At 52.9% G+C, this 19,612-nt stretch overlaps 2 protein-coding genes across 13 annotated transcripts in view; one reads left to right on the top strand and one right to left on the bottom strand.

Annotated features, from left to right (window-relative positions):
- The window catches only part of Brf1 (BRF1 RNA polymerase III transcription initiation factor subunit), a 64,099-nt gene that overhangs the window by 20,689 nt on the left and 23,798 nt on the right, over positions 1-19,612 (top strand). For 7 of the 8 annotated variants that reach the window (XM_046453210.2, XM_046453208.2, XM_046453207.2 and 4 more), the window contains exons 4-5: positions 11,104-11,135; positions 14,923-14,995. In XM_046453210.2, the coding sequence (XP_046309166.1) occupies positions 11,104-11,135; positions 14,923-14,995 (105 nt within the window). The remainder of the gene's footprint in view (positions 1-11,103; positions 11,136-14,922; positions 14,996-19,612) is intronic. The other variant, XM_058582288.1, reaches the window with a different exon arrangement.
- On the bottom strand, positions 6,270-18,332 carry Btbd6 (BTB domain containing 6). 5 transcript variants are annotated; one of them, XM_046453215.2, is made up of 4 exons: positions 17,888-18,332; positions 17,716-17,806; positions 17,493-17,611; positions 6,270-11,384 (listed from the first exon to the last, which is right to left on the bottom strand). In XM_046453215.2, exons 1-4 carry the CDS (start codon positions 18,280-18,282, stop codon positions 11,042-11,044), a joined length of 948 nt encoding a protein of 315 aa, XP_046309171.1. In that variant the 5' UTR covers positions 18,283-18,332; the 3' UTR covers positions 6,270-11,041. The 5 variants fall into 5 exon arrangements, with proteins under 5 accessions (XP_046309171.1, XP_046309173.1, XP_046309169.1 ...); XM_046453217.2 differs by lacking the exon at positions 6,270-11,384 and adding an exon at positions 11,811-14,736 and having other exon boundaries at positions 17,888-18,322; XM_046453213.1 differs by lacking the exon at positions 6,270-11,384 and adding an exon at positions 15,891-17,346 and having other exon boundaries at positions 17,888-18,297.

Below are 19,612 nucleotides of genomic sequence, written 5' to 3'. Positions count from 1 at the left end.
AATAGCCATGAGGCAGAGACCATGATCCAAGTCACCACTCTCCACGGGGTATAAAGTGTAATTGCTTTAAGGGATGATATGAACACCCAGACAGTCCTTGTGCACATTAGGAGCAGAGCCCAGCTTGCATGACAACTTTGCCACAGCCCTGCCTCTGCCAGGGCTGAGCACCTCTGCAGATCCTGTGCTGAGAAGACTCTTAGCCTGGAGGCAGGAGCAGCAGCATCACTGTGCAGAGACTAGGAAGCAGGACCCTAGGGTGGCCAGCCTGGACACTGCAAAAGCCTGGGGGCATCTAGGTGTGTATGTGCGTGCCACCCCAACCCTCCTCTCGCCCTGTGCAGAAAATGCATCCTTGACTGCTCTGGAAAGTGAGCAGCTCGGGGTGAGGTGATAGAGAGCAGCAGAACAGGCAAGTGTCCTGCAGCCTGAGGTAAAGTGTGGCTCTGTGCCTTGTGTGCTGCTGGTGGGAGGAGCAGTGTGTGGTGCTCTGGGAGGCCACGCCTCCCACGGACACAGTAGCCCACTCCCAGGTGTTACCTGACACAAAAGCCTGTGTCCACACAGTGCAAATACTGTAGTGTTGACAGTAGCCAAGATCTGGGACCATCCGAAGCATCCTCTTGGTGAATGATCAGCCAGGTGCAGTGTATCTGTACCAGGAGTGTCGTGAGCCATGAAGATGAAGTACGGGATGAACCATGGAATTGTGTCCAGGCAGTGGTGACAGTCACAGAGCTCTGCAGGTGAAGTGGAAGCCGCTGCACAGTTGGGGAGCATGTCGCTTTCACTTCACGACCCTGCTAAAGATATCATTGTGCCCCCAGGCTGGGCATTGCACTGAGGCCAGCGTCCCAGCCCCTCTGGGCTGTAGTGGCCTAGCTGGGCCCCACCCTCCAGCCTTGCTCTCCTCAGTACTTCTAGTAGCTGTGTCTGGTGGCCTACCTCTCATTTCCCCGTGTACCCTGTCTTGGTGGTGCTTTGGGGGAAGATGGGGAGACAGGTGTGGCTCGCTCTTCTCTGTTCCTTTTCAAGCTGATGGCAGCACCGTGCCCATCTGTCCTGCTTGTACTGGTGCACCTCTGTCTGTCGCTGCTCTCTGTCTTCTCCCTTCCCGCTGCCCACAGCGTGCATGACTCTTCATCCTGGCCGCTCCTGCAGTGAGGCCATCTGGCTGGGCTCACAGACTGGCTCAGCTTGGCTTCCACATGAGAGCCACACCCTGGGAGGTGTGCAGAGCCAGACTGCGGTCCTCGTGCCCCCCCCCCCCCCCCCCAGCACTGCCAGTGGGATGCCTGGTCCTGCAGGGCATGCTCCTTTCAGCCAGGGGGAGCAGTGCCTTCCACCTGACCCATCACCACACCACCTTCAGTGGGACCTGGGGGAGTCCTGTGCTGTGAGCTCACTGTGCAGGGAACAGGTGCCCTGGAGAGGCACCTGGGATTCTCCTATCACTCTATCCTATCTACTCTACTCTACTCTATTCCTGTGGGCAGGAATGGCCCTGGGCTGGTGGCGAGACACAGGAAGTTCTTATTCAGGAAGGACAAGAGCAGGATGTAGGCTTTCAAGCTCACTCCTTCCTCTTCCGCCTGTCTTTCATTCTTGTCTTGCACACATGACCCTTCCCTCTGCTCCACAACCTGCTGGCCCCCACTACCAGTCCCCAGAGGAGACAAGTCCCACCTGGGGCCAGCCTGGCTGGGCTTGCCCCGGAAGCAAAGACTCAAATCTGCCGCTGACCTGAACGCACAGGATCCTGAGGTGGCTCAGGGCACTTTTATCGTGTTCCTAGTGCCCTGTGTTCTGGGTCAGTTGAGTGCTTCAGGGCTCCCTTTCCCATTCTCTGCCGCCAGGCTCCCATAGCACCTCTCGCTTTTCCTTCTGCCTGCCTCCTCAAGAATAGTGGGTTTACATTTTCTAAGTGGACAGTACAGTTGGATGGTAGCCTGTGGAGGAGCCCCACCCAGCAGGCATAGCCCCTGCCCTGTCACGCTTGCGAAGGCCAGCACAGAAAGGACTGCACGTCTCTGGCTTGCCCAGCTGTGGGCTCAGGACTTTGAGCCCTGCTAGTCAGTATATCCTGGCTGCCAGTGTCCACTGACAATGGCCGTATGCCCACCCTGGGTCCTGCAGTTGGGCGCTCTGCCCCAGAGCTGAGCGTTTGCAGTAGTAGTGGCCGGCGGCCCATTGTCCATGTGGCCTAGGCAAGCATCCCTGCACTCCCATTGCCTTTTCACCTCTCAGTGGCATCTTTTGAGGAACAGAAGTTCTTCAATTTAACAAAACCCAATTATTCATCTTTTCCTTTATAGTTAATGTTTTTGCACCCCATTTAAGAAGTCCTTGCCAGGCTGGGATGTAGCTCAGTGGCAAAGCCCTGGGTTCGACCCCCAGAGTTCCAAAAAAAAAAGAACTTCACCAAAAAAAAAAAAAAAAGACTGGAAAAAAAAAGTCTTTGCCTTCTGAGGAAGGAGGCTTCTTCCTGCCCAGGTGTGCAATGACATGGTGCAGTCACAGCAGAGAACCTCCTGTCCCACTGCTCAGTGGGGGTGCTGCCGTTGCAGCATGGAGTGTGGGGTGGGCTCTGAGCCTGTGAATTTGAAGAATGAAACCCAGAGACACGAGAGCGAGGGCAAAGTGACGGGGTTTATTAGGGTAGCAGAAAGCAAGCAGGCAGAGCTCCCCAGGGAGGGGCGCCTGGGAGCAGCTGCTGTCTGGGGGTTCATGTGGACCTCCATGGCTGAGGGAGCTGCCCCGACCCGGTCCTGGCCAGGCACTAGGTGTCCACTGCTCTTCGTGCGCTCCCTGGCGCACTCAAGTTACTGAGGCCCTTCTTGGTGGGGGTCTGGGTCCCAGAGAGCAGGCGCCTCACCACGGGTCTTCCCTGGGTACACAGGAGCCGGCCTGACCTGGAGGAGCCAGGTGTCCTGCCTGCTCTGCTAACCCTTTCCCTGCCTCACCACCGTGAGCCTCGCAGATGTGCCCGGTGCCAGCATCTGCCCCTTTTCTCAGTCTGTGCCCGTGCTTAGTGCCAATGCCAAGTTATTTCAGAACGACCGTCACACAGGGTGTCTCAGTGTCTGTGGCATGAGGTGCAGGTCTGCTCTGCCTTGAGGCGTCTTGGCCTCATGGGGTCCTTTTTTCTTATGTGTGCATTTTCAAATCAGACGATTGATTTCTCTAAGATCCTGGGGTATTGAGTGGGGTCTATAGATCTTTGGGGAGAGGTGAAATTCATCCAAACAGTCAGCAGATCTCCTTTATTTCTCTACTTGTTCTTTACTTTTCGTTGTTGTTTTTCACTACCAAGGATTGAATCCAGGCCAGTACTAGACATATGCTGTATCACTGAGCCACATCCCATGCCTTTTTAAAACTTTTATCTTGAGGCAGGGTCTGTCTCAGTTGCTGAGGCTGGCCTCAAACTTAATGATCCTCCTACCTTAGCCTCCCAAGTTTCTGGGGCTACAAGAACTGCAGTTCTTCACCCATTGTCTGCTCTCTTGTCTTCTGCATGCCCGGGACTGCTGTGCAGTGCTGCTGTCCCTGGGGTGCTTCTGCTCCCCACCATCGCCTGCTCTGGGGTTTTGCAGGTGGCTCTTTCTTAGGTTAAAGATGTCGCGTTTTTGTTTAAGAGTTTTTGTCGTGAAAGATACCTCGTCATACACACCTCATGTACATATTGGTACGATTATATAGGCCCCCTTAATTGTCATTAAGTAAGTCACAGCGACCCTCTCGCACCTAGCCGTGGTCCTGGTGCCCCCTCTTCACATGGTTGGGTCTCACCTCCTAGTATCTCGTGCTATGGGTCGTGCAGTGGCCTTGTGCTTGTCTTTGTGTCATGACGTCCTTGTCAGTGTGGTTATCACAGGAGCAGGGCTCCAGAGGTGCTGGGCGCGCCTGTCTGCTGTCTGGGTAGTTCAGGCCATGAGGTGTTTCTTCTGGTTTTTTTTGGTGGACCTGGGGTTGGGAGCAGGGCTTTGCTCTCATGCTCCACCACTGAGCCGCACCCCCACCCTTCCTAGTTTATCTTGAGATACGGCCTTGCCAAGTTGCCCAGGCCGGCCTAAAGAACTGCCATCCTGCCTTGGCCTCCAGTGTGGCTGGGGTCCCAGGCGTGTGCCACCCAGCCTAAGTTGTTCCTTACTGTCGGAAAGGTGGCACTGACGCCGTCTGGGCCTTCGTCTCCTTTGTAGGAAGTTTTTACACCGGATTCACTTTCTCCCACAGACCTAGGATTATCCAGACTGTGTTTTCTGGTTTCTGTTTGGGTTGGGTTGTGCTCTGCAGGGCGTCTGTCACGCCTGCCTGGCATCATCCTTGATGCCCCTGGATGCGCTCTCCTGGATATGCTCTCCGTGTCCCTAACAGTCGTAGAGCTCTCACTTCTTTCATGCCCGAAGCTGGGGATTTTGCCTTTTTTCTTTATCCATCTTGCTAGGGGGTTGTCAGTGTTTTTTATTCTTTTTCTTTTTTCTTAAGAGTTCTGTTGAGTTGTAATTCACACACTGTACTAGTCACCCATTAAAGCCTACATTTTAGTGGTTTTTTAGTTCATTTCCAGAGTTGTGCAGCCATCGTTATGTCAATTTTAGAATTGACCTCAAAAAGAAACCCAGGCTTGGCACAGTGGCACACATGTGTAATTCCAATGGCTCAGGAGGCCGAGGCAGGAAGATCACAGGTTCAAGGCCAGTCTGGGCAACTTAGTGAGACCCTAAGCAACTTAGTGGGATCATATCTCTAAATAAAAATAGAAAGCTGGGCTGGGGATATAGCTCAGTTTGTAAAGTGCTTGCCTCGCATGCTCAAGGCCCCGGGTTCAATCCCCAGCACCACCAATAAAATAAAATAAAAAGCCACTAGCCTTAAGCAGTCTTCTGCCTCTGTATTTGCCTATCTGGGCATCTCCCTTGACCGAGCTGTGTGTCCTCATGCTGCTGGTCTTGGGAACACTAGGTGCTCCCATGTGCTGGTGCTAGCGTGCTTCAGGGTCCCCTCGGTGGCAGAGAACCTGTGCTGTGTGCTTAGGCTTTGCTGCTGGATGGTGGCTCTTTCCTTCTTCCCCTTTCCTTGGGCTTAATTTTTACTATTCCAGCTTCTTGAAACAGATGTTTAGGTTTTTGATTTTTGCCTTTCTTTTCTAACATGAGCTTTCAAGATGACATTTTTCAAGCAGAGTTTAGTTCCATTTGTCATATTTTTATTACCATTCAGTTTAGTATATTTTCTGTCACATCTTGTGACTAAACACTCAGGTGGGCTCATTGGAGTGGCTTCATCTTGAGTCTGGATGCACGAAATAACCACACAGAGACAGAGAAATACCTTTTTCTTTGGGTCATTAAGTAAGTAGCGAACATCCTGAACCCTTTTATTGGGAAGAAGCCATTCTAATGAAGCAAGGGGTCAGGTCTGCCGTCAGGAGATTGACTGACATGTAGGAAGGCCACACCCAAAGGCAGAACAAGAGAACGGGACACACAGAGGGAGTTTCCATGGAACATTCTATCCCAAACAGGGCAAAGGGGTAGGATTACAAAAGAATAGGTGAGTGTAGCTCAACCCCAGGGGCAGGCCCCACAAAGAGAACCTCCTTGCTATCCGAGAGGGGGAAAAGACCGAGTCAGGAGTCATGGCACTACTGTGCCAGACTACAGTGATCTTTCAGATCCCCATGGTGCATCAGGCTCCCCACAATTTTCTAATTTTCATTTGCTGGTCCCTCTTGGATTCATAGGTCTTTAGAAGGATATGGCTTATTTTGAAAGGAGTTAGGAATTTTCTACTACCTGTTTTATTATCAATTTCTAGTGTAATTTAATTGGTTTTGAGAACAAAATAATTCCCACATTTTCCCGGTTGTTGAGAGGTGCTTGGCAGCCCCGCAAGCAGTCTACCTGGTGGTTTCCATGTGTCTGCAGTTGGCAAGTGCCCCTAAGTGCCCTGGGCTCCAGTTGGTGCACCATGCTGCATGTTCTCATTGACCCCTCACTGTTCTGAAAGAGGTGGGTAGAGTCTCCCACTGCTCCTTTGATCTGGTCAGGTTTCCATATAGTGTTAGCGGGAAGGTACAAATCCAGGATTGTGCACCTCCCTGGGGGAGCCAAGTCTTTAACATGATAAAATGTCCCTCAACTACTTTCCCCTTGAATTTGCCTTGTTTGATGTTGGTGTTACTAACCATTTTCTACTTGGTTCAGTCTTTTTTTTTTTTTTTTTTTGAGAGAGAGAGAGAGAGAATCTTTTTTTTTTTTTTTTTTTCAGTTTTCGGCGGACACAACATCTTTGTCTGCATGTGGTGCTGAGGATCAAACCCGGGCCGCACGCATGCCAGGCTAGCGTGCTACCGCTTGAGCCACATCCCCAGCCCAGTTCAGTCCTTTTTGACATATTCAGAATGTGTTCTTTTATAAGCATAAATTGTGCATTTTTGTTTAATTTATTTTGGGTTCTGGGGACTGATATGGATGCTTAACCACTGAGCCACATCCCCAGCCCTTTGTATTCTTTATATTGAGCCAGGGTCTTGCTAAGTTACTAAGGGTCTTGAGAAGTTGCTGGGGCTGGCTTCAAACTTGTGATTCTCCTGTCTCAGCCTCCCGAGTCACTGGGTTTACAGGCCACTGCATCCGACTTGGTCTTTTTTTAATTTTAATTGGAGAATTTCATCCATTTAAATTTAATATGATTATTGGTATATTTAGTTTAAATCTGTTTTCTTTTTATATTTTCTGTGTACCAATTTTTCTTCCACCCCTTTCTTCTCACCTCTAAGGGTAATCAAATTTTTATTATTCTGTTTTTCTTCCAAATACCTTGGTCGCATATTTATTTGTTATTAGCCTGGTGCTTGCCCTGGAGATTGTGTCCTGGTCCTTGACTTGTGTCTACCTTAAAGGAGAATGCCGATTTTTCCCAAGCAGTGCAGAATCTCCATGCCCTTGTTTGATCATTGCTGCTGCTGTAAGGTGTTAGGATTCCTTTAGCTTGACCCAATTTTGGCCTTTTCCAGGGCTCTTCATTCCTACCTATGTTTCTGTGCTTTGACCTGGTGTTGTTTTCCTTCCTCTGAATAAACCCCTTTTGTGTTTCTTTTAGTATGTCTGCTGACAAAAAAAACAAAACAAAACATTTTTCTTCAATTTTGAAAAATGTTTTCAGTGGGCATGGAAGTCCGGCTCTACTCTTTTAGTGTTTTGTGCTGTTGTTCTGTTTTCCTTGGCCTTGCTTGATTCATGTTGAGGTCACCTGTGAGGACTCTTGTACTGTGAAGGTCACTGTCTCTGATCACCACCTGCTTTGGAAGAAGTCCCTTTGTCTTTAGCTTCAGGGGCTAGATTCTGATGTACCTAGATATGTTTTTCTATTTACCCAGGTTGTTATTTGTAGAGCTTCTAGAATTTGTAACTTGATATCTTTTGGTCTGTTTGGGAAAAATCTTGGGTAGTGTCTTATTAAACATCATTTCTGTCCCATTCTCTCTCTCTCTTCCTTCTCTGGGACTTCAGTTACACAGATGTTAGACCTTCGTTTCTTTAGATGTTTGTAATTTCAGTGCTTATTTGTCAATAGGTCCTTCTTGTCGGAATCCCTTTTTTTGCTGAATTTCTCCATCTCATCTCAGCTGTATGAGAGCCCTCTGTATTCTGTGTTCAGATCTTCTGTGGCTGTGTATGGCTTGGTTTTTGTTCATTTGGTCTTGTCTATATCTGGGAAAGTGTGGAGACAGTGGGCATTTTTCCTCCCAAAGGGATTTAATCCTCCTTACCTGTGCCAGGGTGTACCTGCCCGAGGTGGCTGGTCCAGCCTGCTTCGGACTGTGGCAGCATCCAGCTGACACACTCTTTCTGAATGCATAGATGCACACACAGCTCTTTCCTCCTACAGAGCTGGCTCCGAGAGGCCCAGCCTTTGTGCTGTTCAGGGAGTGCCGTGTAGGAAGCTGTGTGCACAGGGTAGGCTCACTGGAGTGGCTTCATCTTGAGTCTGGCTGATTTAGATATTCCTGAATTCTAAATTTTGCCTTGCCATGAGACTGGGTATGCTGGGTAGTGCAGCTGCCCTAAGGAGAAGGCAGAGTGGCGGTGTCTCTGGCTCTCCGCTGTTACCGTTGTTCTTGGCCGAGGAGGCTGCTTCTGCCAGGTTGTGAGCACAGCTAACCTGGGAGGCGGAGGGAGGCCGAGGCTGTGAAAGGCATTTGTGCTCCATGTAGCTTGCCCCTTACGGCCCTCAGGTTGCTGGGCCGCACAAATGCCTTTGGAATCCCAGGGCTACAGGTATAGTGACCACCGAACCCGTGACTGGGCCCTGTAACTGCACCCTGAGATCCCTGCCCGCCCAGTGGTCAGTGGCCTCAGGGCCCTGCACCTGCTGGTGGCGTGCAGCTGAGTGGGATCTGGTCTGGGCCCTTCCTGCACCGCTCCCAGCAGATGGCAGTGTTGGCACAGGCTGTGGGATGGGGCCAGGAGAGGCCTGTGCTGAGCATCTCTGAATCTGGTGGCCTGGCCACGTGGAAGGAGGTTCTCTGTTCAGAGCAGAGGCTTTGAGTAGGCACTTCACAGACTTCACATGTCATAGAAAGAGTGATGTGCAGGATTATACAGAGGAAGCCTCATGGTGGGTTGCCGTAGCCAGCTGTGGCTCTTGGATCTGGTGCACTGTAGGAGTCGGACAGTGGAGTCATGACGCACTGGCTCTTCTGTGGACAGACGAAGTGGGCCAGGAAGGGGCACCCACAAGACCCACATCAGTTTTGTCAGATACATGCTCTCCATTGCAGCTTAGGGCTGGCAGGAAGGTAGCCCTGGGTAGTGTGCAGGAGCAGGGCAGGCTATTCACGACACGGGAGTGGGTCCTTGTGAGACCCATGTTCTGGGGAGACTGACCCTACCCCAGATTATGTTCAGGATCTGTTAGAACTTGGCCGTTGTGGGGCCCACCAGGTTCTGTTTCAGAAAAGTTGGAAAGGAGGTTCTGAGTCAAACCTTCTTCCCTTTCACATTCTTCTTCTTCTTTTGTGTTTTTTTTTTTGGTACTGGAGATTGAACCCAGGGGTTCAATCTGCTGAGCTATACCCACAGTCTTTTTTAATTTCTATTTTGAGACAGGGTCTTGCTAAGTTGCCCAGACTGGCCTTCTACTTGCGATCCTCCTGCCTCAGCCTCCTGGGTCGCTGGGATCACAAGTTTGTGCCATCATGCCTTTCATGCCTCTTTGACAGTCTTAAACATTACAGCCAGCTATATGCTTTTGCACAGAGCGGTGGAATGAGGGTAGCTCAGGGGAACCTGTTTCTGGAGCCTCTGCCAGCTGCACTGTTCACTTGGGTGGGCAGGAAGAATGGTTTCTGGTGTCCCAAGAGGCTATTTCTACTTCAGCTTCTGGTGAGGGCTGGGAATTATGCTGGACCAGGAGTGGGAGCCAGATGTGGAGGTGCACACTCGTAGTCCCAACTACTTGGGAGACAGAGGCAGGAGTCACAAGTTTGGGGTCAGCCTGGGTAACTTAGGTGGGCAGCCCTGTCTCAAAATAGAAATGAAAAGAGCTGGGAATGCAGCTTAGTGTAGAACACCTCTGGGTTTGATCCTCAGTCACGATGGTGGCAGGGTGGAGCAGGAATAGGAGTTAACCTCTGAGTTTGGTTTCTTGATTCTTTTTTTTAGTTGTTGATAGACCTTTATTTTATCTATTTATTTATGTGGTGCTGAGACTCGAAGCCAGGGCCTCACACATGCCAGGCAAGTGTGCTGCTGCTGCCCAGCCCCTGCCCTGGTTCCTTGATTCTTTTTTTTTTTAATATTTATTTTTTAGTTGTAGTTGGACACAATACCTTTATTTTATTTATTTCTATGTGGTGCTGAGGATGGAACCCAGGGCCTCACACACACTAGGCAAGCGCTCCACTGCTCAGCCCCAGCCCCAGCCCCCCACCTTTTTTTTTAAATTCCTGGTTGATTCCTAGTTTCAGTTGCCATTGCAAGAAAATGGAGGAAGGATAGTCTGAATACCTCCCTGGCAAGCAGGGACCATGATTGTATAGATAGTGGGTGTCAGGACTGTGTAGACAGTTGCCCCAGTGTTGGAATACCATAGCCCTGGGATTCCAAACGCAGGCAGTGGGCCTCAGGGCTGTCGATAGCAAGTGTTGGTGCTATGCAGGTAGTGGTGCTCAGAGCCCCTGTGCCCCCTGACATAGTGCCTGCACAGCCAGTGCAGGGCAGGTTGCTGAGTGCTGGGACCTTTGCTGTGGTGGAGCACCCTGGGTTCTGCTCTAGATTGTGCTGTGAGCTGGGCTGGCATTCAGAGCAGTAGGGACCTGCAGAAGTATGGGTGCTGGATTGTCCTCCTCCTTGGGCACTTGGTGGTCCCACTCCTCTATCCTGAGGTGCGTCATTGCCTTCAATACCCTCTCTAGTCCCCTGGGGCCTTGGAATGGTGGTGTCAGGTCCTCCCTTGCATATCTGAGTCCTCTTGACTTTTCTGTGGACACCTGCTCTAGGCTAGACTCAGCACCCTAAGGTTTGTTTTTTGTTGTTGTTGTTGTTGTAGTTTTAGATTTTTAGCTAACAGACAGCAGACACTGAATGGCATTATTGTTTTCTTATTTGTGCTGCAGGCAGAGCTAGGGCCTTGTACCTGTTAAACAGTTTACCACTGAAATACACACCCCCAGCCTGTACCCATCTCCTAGGAGTCTGTGTGTGCTGGCACCTGGCAGGCACTGAGCAAGTCCTTGAGGAATGGAGCATGATTGTGGTGGCTTGCACATTTCCATGCTGTTGTGGGCAGAAGACCTTCCATGGAGTGGACACTTGAGTGGGCAGGTGCACGGGAGCTGCTCTGTGAAGGCCCTGTCCTCCTGAGGATCATAATGAAGCCCCTGCCATTTCTGGTTCCCCTGACCTGGCTCCACACCTCTTCTTGCAGTCCCTTGTCCTCCCTCAGCACCTGGGGATTGGAAGGTTCAGACAGGCCTGATGTGCCACCTCAGCCTCCTTGATCAGGTGTTGAGCTTAGGTGTGGCAGACTAGGCTCAGCCCCTGGAGGTGCAGTTCTGATAGTTTTCATGAAGATGCTCCTTAACTCCGGCTGCAGACATGCTCCTTGATCTCAGCGACCTGCTCCAGGTAGACCACTTTCCCCACTGGAAGGGTTGATGGGCATAGCCTGCACCTCCACATGGAGGTACTCTGTGCTGCCTGTTGCAGTGGGAAGCCTCCATCTGCAGGGTGGAGAGGCTCAGGTGCTGCAGGCTGGCTCTGCAGGGGTGGGAGAGGGTCACTGTGCTGTCCTGGTGCTGCTCAGGGCTCAGATGGCTCAGCACGAGAACCACTGGAGAGAACCATGTGAACTTTGTTCTTAGGAAATGGAGATTCCTTAAAAGCAAAGGAAAAAATTGGACTCTCATGTATGTGTCTTAAACTATGGGAAAATTCATGTGTGCTTTCTGAGCTCAGAGAAAGCAATTTTTGTTTGATTGCTTGTTTCCAAACAAATGAACATTGTGGGAAGATCTTCCCAGAGATGCTCACAGTGTGAGCAGGCCCCATGACCCCACATTGTGTCCCCACTGATGGCTTTCAGGGGCTAGCCGGGGACTGACTCAAGGCCCTTAGCCCATGACTTGGATTGTGGCAGAGCCCTCAGGCCTGTGGTGATCACTACTGATGACCGGGAAAGAGATGTCATAAAAAATGAAGCTGATGGCACTGTGAGGATGCCACATTAAAGAGAAGTCTTCTGGGGTGCCCCCAGGGTCCTGAGAGCCTGTAGGCCACTGGTGCATGGGCTTCAGTGCCCTCCTATAGTAATCAGCAGTTTACCTCCACCTGGGTCAGATGGAACTTTGTATTTTTGTCCTCCCAGATGTCTTCATAAATGGTATCTCTCAGCAGCTACTGCTGAAATACTGTGGTAAAACTGAACATGACCTGTTGGGATTGCGATGATCCAGTGACTCCACATTTCACATGCACTGCACTCAGATCCAGGCAAGGCCATGACCCTGGCTTTACCCTGGTGGCTTCCTAGGAGAGATGGGCACCAGGGCCAGACAGCTACAGAAGTGACTTGGGCACTGCTTGAATGCAGAGTGGGATATGCCTGTTGGCTCTGGCTTCACAGCCTGTGCGGTGGGAAAACAACCAGCTTGCTAAGACAGAAGGTGGGCAGTGAGGGCTGAGGTTCCCACGCAGGACAGGGAGTCACATAGCCAGGGTGGACACGATACTGTTTGACATTTTTTTTTAATATATTTATTTTTTAGTTGTAGTTGAACACAATATCTTTATTTCACTTATTTATTTTTATGTGGTGCTGAGGATGGAACCCAGTGCCTCACGCATGCCAAGTGACCGCGCTACCACTTGAGCCATATCCCCAGCCCACTGATTGACCTTTAACAGCTCATGGGCAAAGCCAAGTGCAAGGCCTGGCACCTGCAGGAGGCTGGGCCATGTGGCAGCTTTTGGTGTGAGGAGCCAGCAAGAGGAGACTGGCAAGGTGGGCCCTTCGCTGGAGGGGCCTACAGCTCATACCTTTGTTCCTCTGAGATCCCTCTGCCCCCAGGAGCTAGGGTGGGACTGGCATTTCAAGGGACAGGTATATTTGCACTTGTCTGGGTCATTGAGGACCTCACTCAGGATTCTGGCAAGGGCTGACTGCTTTGAAGAAAGGTTAGTAGGACTGAAGTCGAGAGACCACCTTGAGTTTAGATGTCATTTTAGTTCTTGCTTATGCATCCTAAAGGTTAAACCTCTCCTTAGCATAAAACTCAAGATCAGTGACCCCCTGGCTGGGACTGTGTGAAGGGACCTGGTGTTCCTGGGCAGGAAACCGTCTGGGTCCTCCCATGGGCCCACGAGGAAGACCTCTTAATCCCTTCCTGTGGCAAAGGGTGCTCACCTGCCCAGATGCACAGCCTCTCAGAGGCCAAGCCAAGGCCCATGACAGTGGTCTGGATGCAGAATGCACTTCCAGCCTGGGGGATTAATGGGAGGGCTGGTTAGCTGTGTCCAGCCTATGTTGCCTGTCCATAGAGAGGAGGAGCCATCAGTCACAAGCTCAGGAGAATGAACTGTTAAAAAACTATTAGGGGACAATTTCTAATAAACAGTACTCATAAACAGCAGGATCTCTGGAATCTCGGTGTGGTGATATGCACCTGTTTTCCTCAAGGACTGCTTGAGCCTTCAAGACTAACATGGGATCTCTGGGAAGAGCTGCGTGCATATATATACATGCGTAGCTTTTTGTTTGTTTTTGTGGCACTGGGGATTGAACTTCAGCCCTTTTTGTTTTGAGACAGGGTTTCACTGAGTTGCTAGGCTAGTCTTGAACTTGTAATCCTCCTGACTCAGCCTTCTGAGTAGCTAAGTAGCTGAGATTACAAGTGTTTGCCCAGACATGCATAGTTTTTAAATCTTTGACTTCCTGTTGAAGCCCCTTCAGAGACCTCTTTTCTGCATCATTCAGGTCTCATCCATTTGGGATTATGAGGTGGACAGGTAGAAATCAGCCTTCTAGTGGGACCTGGATGTCCTTGCAGAGGACGGAAGTGACTTGCACAGGAATCCTGGTGGGGTCTAGAACAAGGGCGGGAGTACTCTTGTGAAGGGTGTGCCTACACTGCTGCCAGTACACGTGGACACACTGTGCATGTGCACACATCACACGTCAGGTGTGCATGTACTCACATCAGGCATATGTACCCACACCGTCGTGCACTTACACATACCACATGTCCACACATACCACCTTTCAGCGAGAGACCCCAGGAACTCCTGGACCCTGGAAACACATGGTGGAGCTCTTTTAGAAGGTATTCTGCAAGCCACCAGCCCTTAGGGTAGAGGGCACTTTGGAGACAGCTGCATCCAGCCAGGACTGGGGGTGACCAGTGAATAGTCACCCACTGCCTGGACGGGGAAGCCAAGCCCTGGCCTTCCCAACTGGACAGGCTCCCAGAGCTGACATGTCCCAAGCACTCCCTCCAGTTCCTGCCTCTAATGTAGACACCCTGGTCTTGCCCTTGAAGTTTGTAAACACCTGGGGGGTTGGGGGGAATCACCTTTGTGCAGGAAAAGAGGCCTTGTCCAGGGCTGGGCTTGAGCCAGATGAGGAATTGTTTTGGGAAGGCAAAAGGACCAGACTAATCACACCTGTGAAGCCTGGGAGTTCCAGGGACAAGCCTAAGAACAGGTGTCACAAGCTCAGGCTGACACCAAAGCCCTGGCATGGGCCTAGGGTGGGAACTGGGCTTTCCCTGCCCTGCATATTGTTCAAGATAACAAAGGCTTGTCCCACCCATCTTTTCCCACTCAGAAGCATCCTCCCAACAGCCTGCCTGTGCCTCTGGTCAACGTTGGGCTCCCCAGGGGAGCCTGGCTGCACCCAAGTGCTGAGCCATGTCCTGGGAGGTTCTAGATTCTGACAAGCAATGGTGCTCCCACCACCAGGCAGCCCCCAGGACAGTCCTCCTCCCTGTGACTCCTTCCCTGCATGTGTCAAGAAGAGAGCAGGGCAGCAGGCCTTGAGGTGGGAGCAGTGGAGGAACAGATAGGATCCTGCAAGGCATTTGAGGCCAAGGAAGTGTCGCACGTCCACGTGTTGCCAGCAGGTCTTGATTCTGAATGAGTGCACTGTGCACGGCTCCATCACACCAAAGGGCACCCTCCAGGTGGGGCATTCTAAGCAGATGCAGTCATTGGCAGGACAATGGAGTGGAGCCTAGGTAGTTAACACGGAAGAAGGGAGTCTCCATTACCTGGAGGTCAGGGGAGATGGCTGGCTCTGAGGCATGGGTGGAAGCGTGCTCCACTGGCCAGCTGGCGGCTCTGATCATGGATTCTTAAAAGAAACCAAACTTTTTCTTAAAACACTAATGTATTTCTGGCTGTGCTCTTGTTGCCACAGGTGAATGTGTACGTGCTGGGGAAGACATTTCTGCTCTTGGCGAGAGAGCTCTGCATCAACGCACCAGCCATAGGTATGCTGCGCCTGGGTGGGGTTCTGCAGGGCCTCTCAGATCTGGCATGCCAGGGTGCCCAGCAGGGTGGGAGGGATGCCACCTCAGAAGTGCAAGACTCCTAAAATCTCTCAGGAGCAGAGCCGGGCTATACTGCTGGTACAGAACCAGAAGGCACAGTGCCAAGTATAGACCAAGCATACGTGGAGGAAAGGGCACGTGGCGCAGCATGCTGGGAGCCCGTCTTGTTTGAACAGGTTTGAGGAACACACCTGCCCACCAGACGCCTTTAAGAAGGCAGGGTGTTCTCACAGACGGTATGAGGGGTGGTTCTAGGAGGCAGGTGCTCTCTAAACTCTTCTACCAAGACTGGTTTCCTTGGCTTGCCCATCAGCACCTGGCATTGTCTTCTTATGGTGAAGAGGAACCACCTGGGCCAGAGTGGAGGGCTGGGCCCCTGGTGTTGGGTCAGTGGGACAGTCTAGTGCACACTGGGCTGAATCCATGCCCTAGAAGCCACAGCATTGCCCACAGGGCCACCCCTCCCTTTGGAGGTCAGGCAAGTACCATGGAGTGCTGGCATGGGACAAAGGCCAGTGCCTAGAGTCAGTTCCACCCTGGTACACCCCACAGCAGGGAGCAGTGGCCTAGCACCAAATCTGTCTCCTGCAAAGGGTTTGTCTGAGGTGCCACTGATACTGTGGGAAGTGGAAACAGCCAGACAGTTGTCCTATAGAGCTCTGGCCATAACCAGAGAGGGGAAGCCAGCCCATGAGCAACGCCCTGAGGGACAGATGAGTTCCCCTGGGTAACCACTCTGCCCTGCTCAACGCCACAGGCTTTCTCCCAACAATGCCAGCTGTGTGAGGGAAGGCCCAGGTCCCAAGTGCTATAGTCACTGATCTACACTGGGCTCTTCGTTTTGTGAAACCTTTATTATGAAAATCCACTTAAATAGATGAACTACTTTAAGTGACTTTTCAGTAGTTTTGGATTTGAAGGGGAAGGTCTCAAGGTAAGCTTGGAACCTCATGGAATCAAAAAAGATGGGAGGCACATCCAAGCATCCAAAGCCTGAGCACCACTGTGTGGGATTTGGCCAGGTCCTACACTGAGTCCCCAGTCTGCCCTCTGCCTCCAGTGTGCACTCCAGTGTATAGGAGACACTCAAGACTTGGCCACTAGGCTCAGGCCGAACAGAAAAAGCTCTTACTTCCCACACTTGGGCTGAATAAGAAAGGGAAACCTTTGATGTCAGGCCCTGGGCAGCATCCCACGCATCCCACACCTCCCCTGCACTTACTGGGGGGGGCTCACCCTCTCTAGGCCCCTCACAATCTCAGGCATAGAAGATGAGCTCTGGGATCTGCCCACCCTGGACCCCTGTCCCATTGGTACTATCTGAAGAGCACTGGAACTGGAAAGCCACCTTCCCACACTGTACTTCCGTCATCCCTTCCTGCCCAAAGTAGCTAAGCTCGCTGCCGTCCAAGACAGCGCTGGCAGTGTAGAAGGTGTCCTGTTCAACCTGGACTGGGTGCTCAAACCAGACCGGGAAGGTGTTACTGGATCCATCCGACACAAACTTGGTCAGGTTCTGAGCCAGGACCATCCCCAGCCGCTTGAGTTCAATCTTTACAGTGTACTCAGCCTTCCCAGAGCTGGACCCGTATAAGCCCAGACCTGCTATAAACACCCTTCTATCCACGGCAAACTGGATGCTGTCACAGCGCCCACGGTACCGCCACTGGTTGCTGCGGTAGGCAGAAGACTGGAAGCGGTGGCACCTCTGTGGAGCAAGGCCTTTCCTCTTGGTCAGGGGAAAGTCAAGGAGGGGCTTGTTGGCAGCTGTGTACCACAGGAAGATGTTGTGGGTCTCCTCCAGGGTCAGGATGTCTGACTGGGCAGCACCATTGGCAAACTCCTCCAGAGTCATGGTTGGGATTCGGACCAGATAGAGGGCTCGCCCCAATACGTGCCTCTTGTTATGGGGGGTGGCTGGCAGGCCCTGCCTTCTGCACTCTGCTTCAGCCCAGTTCAGGACAGCTTCAAAGACCACTGCCTCTTTAGTGTTGAGGGCCTCACGGGTCACGATGATCTCCAGGGTCTGCCGGTCAATTTCACAGAAGCCTTCCGACCGAAGGGCCATCTCAGCCTGTGCATCAATGACCTCCCAGCAGCGCTGGGTCAGTTCAGGTTCCTCAAACAGCCGGCTCTGGGACAGCAGGACGCATGCATTTTTGGCTTCCAGGCTTGTCTCCAAAAAGGTGACACAGGCTTTTGCTAGCGCAGGCACAATGTACTTCTTAGCAGCATACAGAGTCGCCAGCACCGTGTCAGCCTCCAACTCGATCTCATCACTGTACATGTACCTGGGCAGGGCAGGGACCTGCGTCGGGGGAGGGGGCCTGCTCCAGCTGGCCTGGGTGAGGAGCCTATGGGCTCCTGTGTGTGTGTGCCCTCCCGGGGAACTTCAGGAACCACCCCATCCTTCCAGCCCGTCAAGCAGAGCACTTACTTTAACAAGACCAGGAATGCCGCGGGCTCCACGTCAGGAATGTGGATTTCGGACTTGACCTCTGCAAGGTCCCCATAGAACATAGCATAGAAGACAGAGCTGCCGACTGCCAAGACGTACTGTGGTTGGAAAAGAATCTCGTGAGCCACAGGGCAGTAAGGCAGGCCTGGGAAGGATCTGTCCAGCTACAGGCCAGCCCAGGGACAGCTGTGCCTCTACCCACCTTATGAGCGGGCACCCGCCTGGCCGCCCCCAGCGGCCCCACGATGAAGTGTACATCTGCCATGAGCTCGTTGTTGAACATCAGCGCGTTCCTGCAAGCGCAGAGGCACAGGGCTTGCACGGGGAGCGCACAGAGCCGCGGGGGGGTGCGGGCCGGCGTGCGGGCGGCTCACCTCTCGCGCAGCGTCGGATGGAAGGACTGCCAGTTAGGGCTCTCAGGGTTGTTGTTGTCGGGGGCGGGCGGCGCGGGCGCCGGCGGTGGCGGGGCGGGCGCCGGGCGGGGCGGGCTGCGCGGGCTGGCTTTCCTGCCCGTGGCCGCGCCAGCGGCGTTGCTGTTGGCGATGTCGGTGGCGGTGGCGGCGGCGGCAGCAGCGGCCGCTCCGGCTGGCGGATACAGCTCCGCGGCCATCTTCGTGCGCAGAGCGTGGGGGGCGGCCTCCGCGCTCGGCGGTGTCGCGCCGCGCGTCCTCGCGCCGCGCCGGGGCCTGGGAGGCGGCTCTGCGAGCACCAGCAGGGAGGTCAGGCACTGCGCCACCCGCCCGTGCAGGCAGGCCAGCGGCAGCAGCATGGGGCCGCGCGGCGGCGGGCGCTGCTGCCCCCGCCGCGGCCCTCCCCGAGGCCTCGGCCCGCCCCGGCTCCCACGGCCCGCACGGGGCCCACCCGCCCGGTGCCCGCCCCTCCCGGAGCCCGCGGCCCGGCCGCAGGGGGCGCCGTCCCGTCCGCCCGTCCGCCCGTCCGCCCTCGCCCGTACCCGCCGCGGCGCCCGTGCGACTCGGCGCGTCGCTGCGCGTCACAGCGAGCGCCCGAGGCCCCGCCCGCCCCGTCTCCGAGGACGCCAGGCTCCGCCCCTCGGCGACTTGGCCCCGCCCCGCCCTTCAGGATCCCTAGGCTCCTCTCGCAGACCCGCCCAACTCCCGCGGGAGGCGGTGAAGCTGTGTGGTGGGATGTCTGGCTGATACCGCGGCGGTACCCTCCTGGGACCCGAACGCCCCGCTCCTTCCCGCCTTACGTCGGCACGCTTTTCTGTCACCCAGAAATGAGAATGCAGAAACTTGGGTGTTGCAGAAAAACCGACGCAGCTTATTCCGCTCCTCGCTGGAGGACGTTACTCTGAGCAGCTTGGCGACGCCCTGAGGTCCCCTCCCAAGCTGCGAGTTGCTGCCGGGGCGCCCCGCAGCCCTGTCCTTACACCCGTCTCGGTGAGGACTTGGCGTGGGACCTGGCCGCCTCTCTTGCTCCTTAGGGCTTCTAGGCATCCAGCTGGGACCATGCCTCAGTACCCCGTCTCCGGGAAGTTGTGGTGTTTTTTTTTGTTTTTGTTTTATAGACATCAGTGGTGAGATGTTGTCTCAGAATCCTGTTTATTTAGGGGCTTTTAGGACTGGGGGGGGGGTTGCCAACTCATTGTGCCCCGATTAGTTTGTTGTGCCCCCTCCAGAATATGCGAAATGGTTCCTCGGCCTTGCTAATAATCCACTTTCTTTCTGACCTTTGGTAATTCATGGGAATTTATATCACATTGTCTTCGTTTGCATTTCTTTGACTGTGAATACAGTTGAACATGGTTTTGTGTTTGTTGCCCTTTTGTATTTTGTTCTGAATTTTATTTTTGTGTTTTACCGTTTTTTTAAAAACAGATAGTCAGTAGTCTTTTTCTACTTTGAACACGCTTGGTAATTTAGATCATTGCAGACTAGAAGCAACCACTCATTGATGGCCTTTCCACCCTGCCCTGAGTGCTTTACATAAGCCTGCCCCAAAGAAGAGGGAGAAGGCAGAATTGTCATTTTCTTTGAGAGAACAGGCATTAGAGGAGTTAGTAATGTGCTCAGGGTCACACAACAGGTGGGGGTTGGTCCTAGGCACCCCGCCAGCCTGGGCTGCTGGGGAACTCCTCT

The sequence above is a fragment of the Marmota monax genome, unplaced genomic scaffold (assembly GCF_021218885.2).
Source record: "Marmota monax isolate L192 unplaced genomic scaffold, Marmota_monax_Labrador192_F-V1.1 WCK01_AAM20220418_F8-fsc00190, whole genome shotgun sequence".
Classification (NCBI taxonomy): Eukaryota; Metazoa; Chordata; class Mammalia; order Rodentia; family Sciuridae; genus Marmota; species Marmota monax.
The sequence above is the reverse complement of the archived record's forward strand: the minus strand, read 5'-3'. Positions and strand labels throughout refer to the sequence as shown.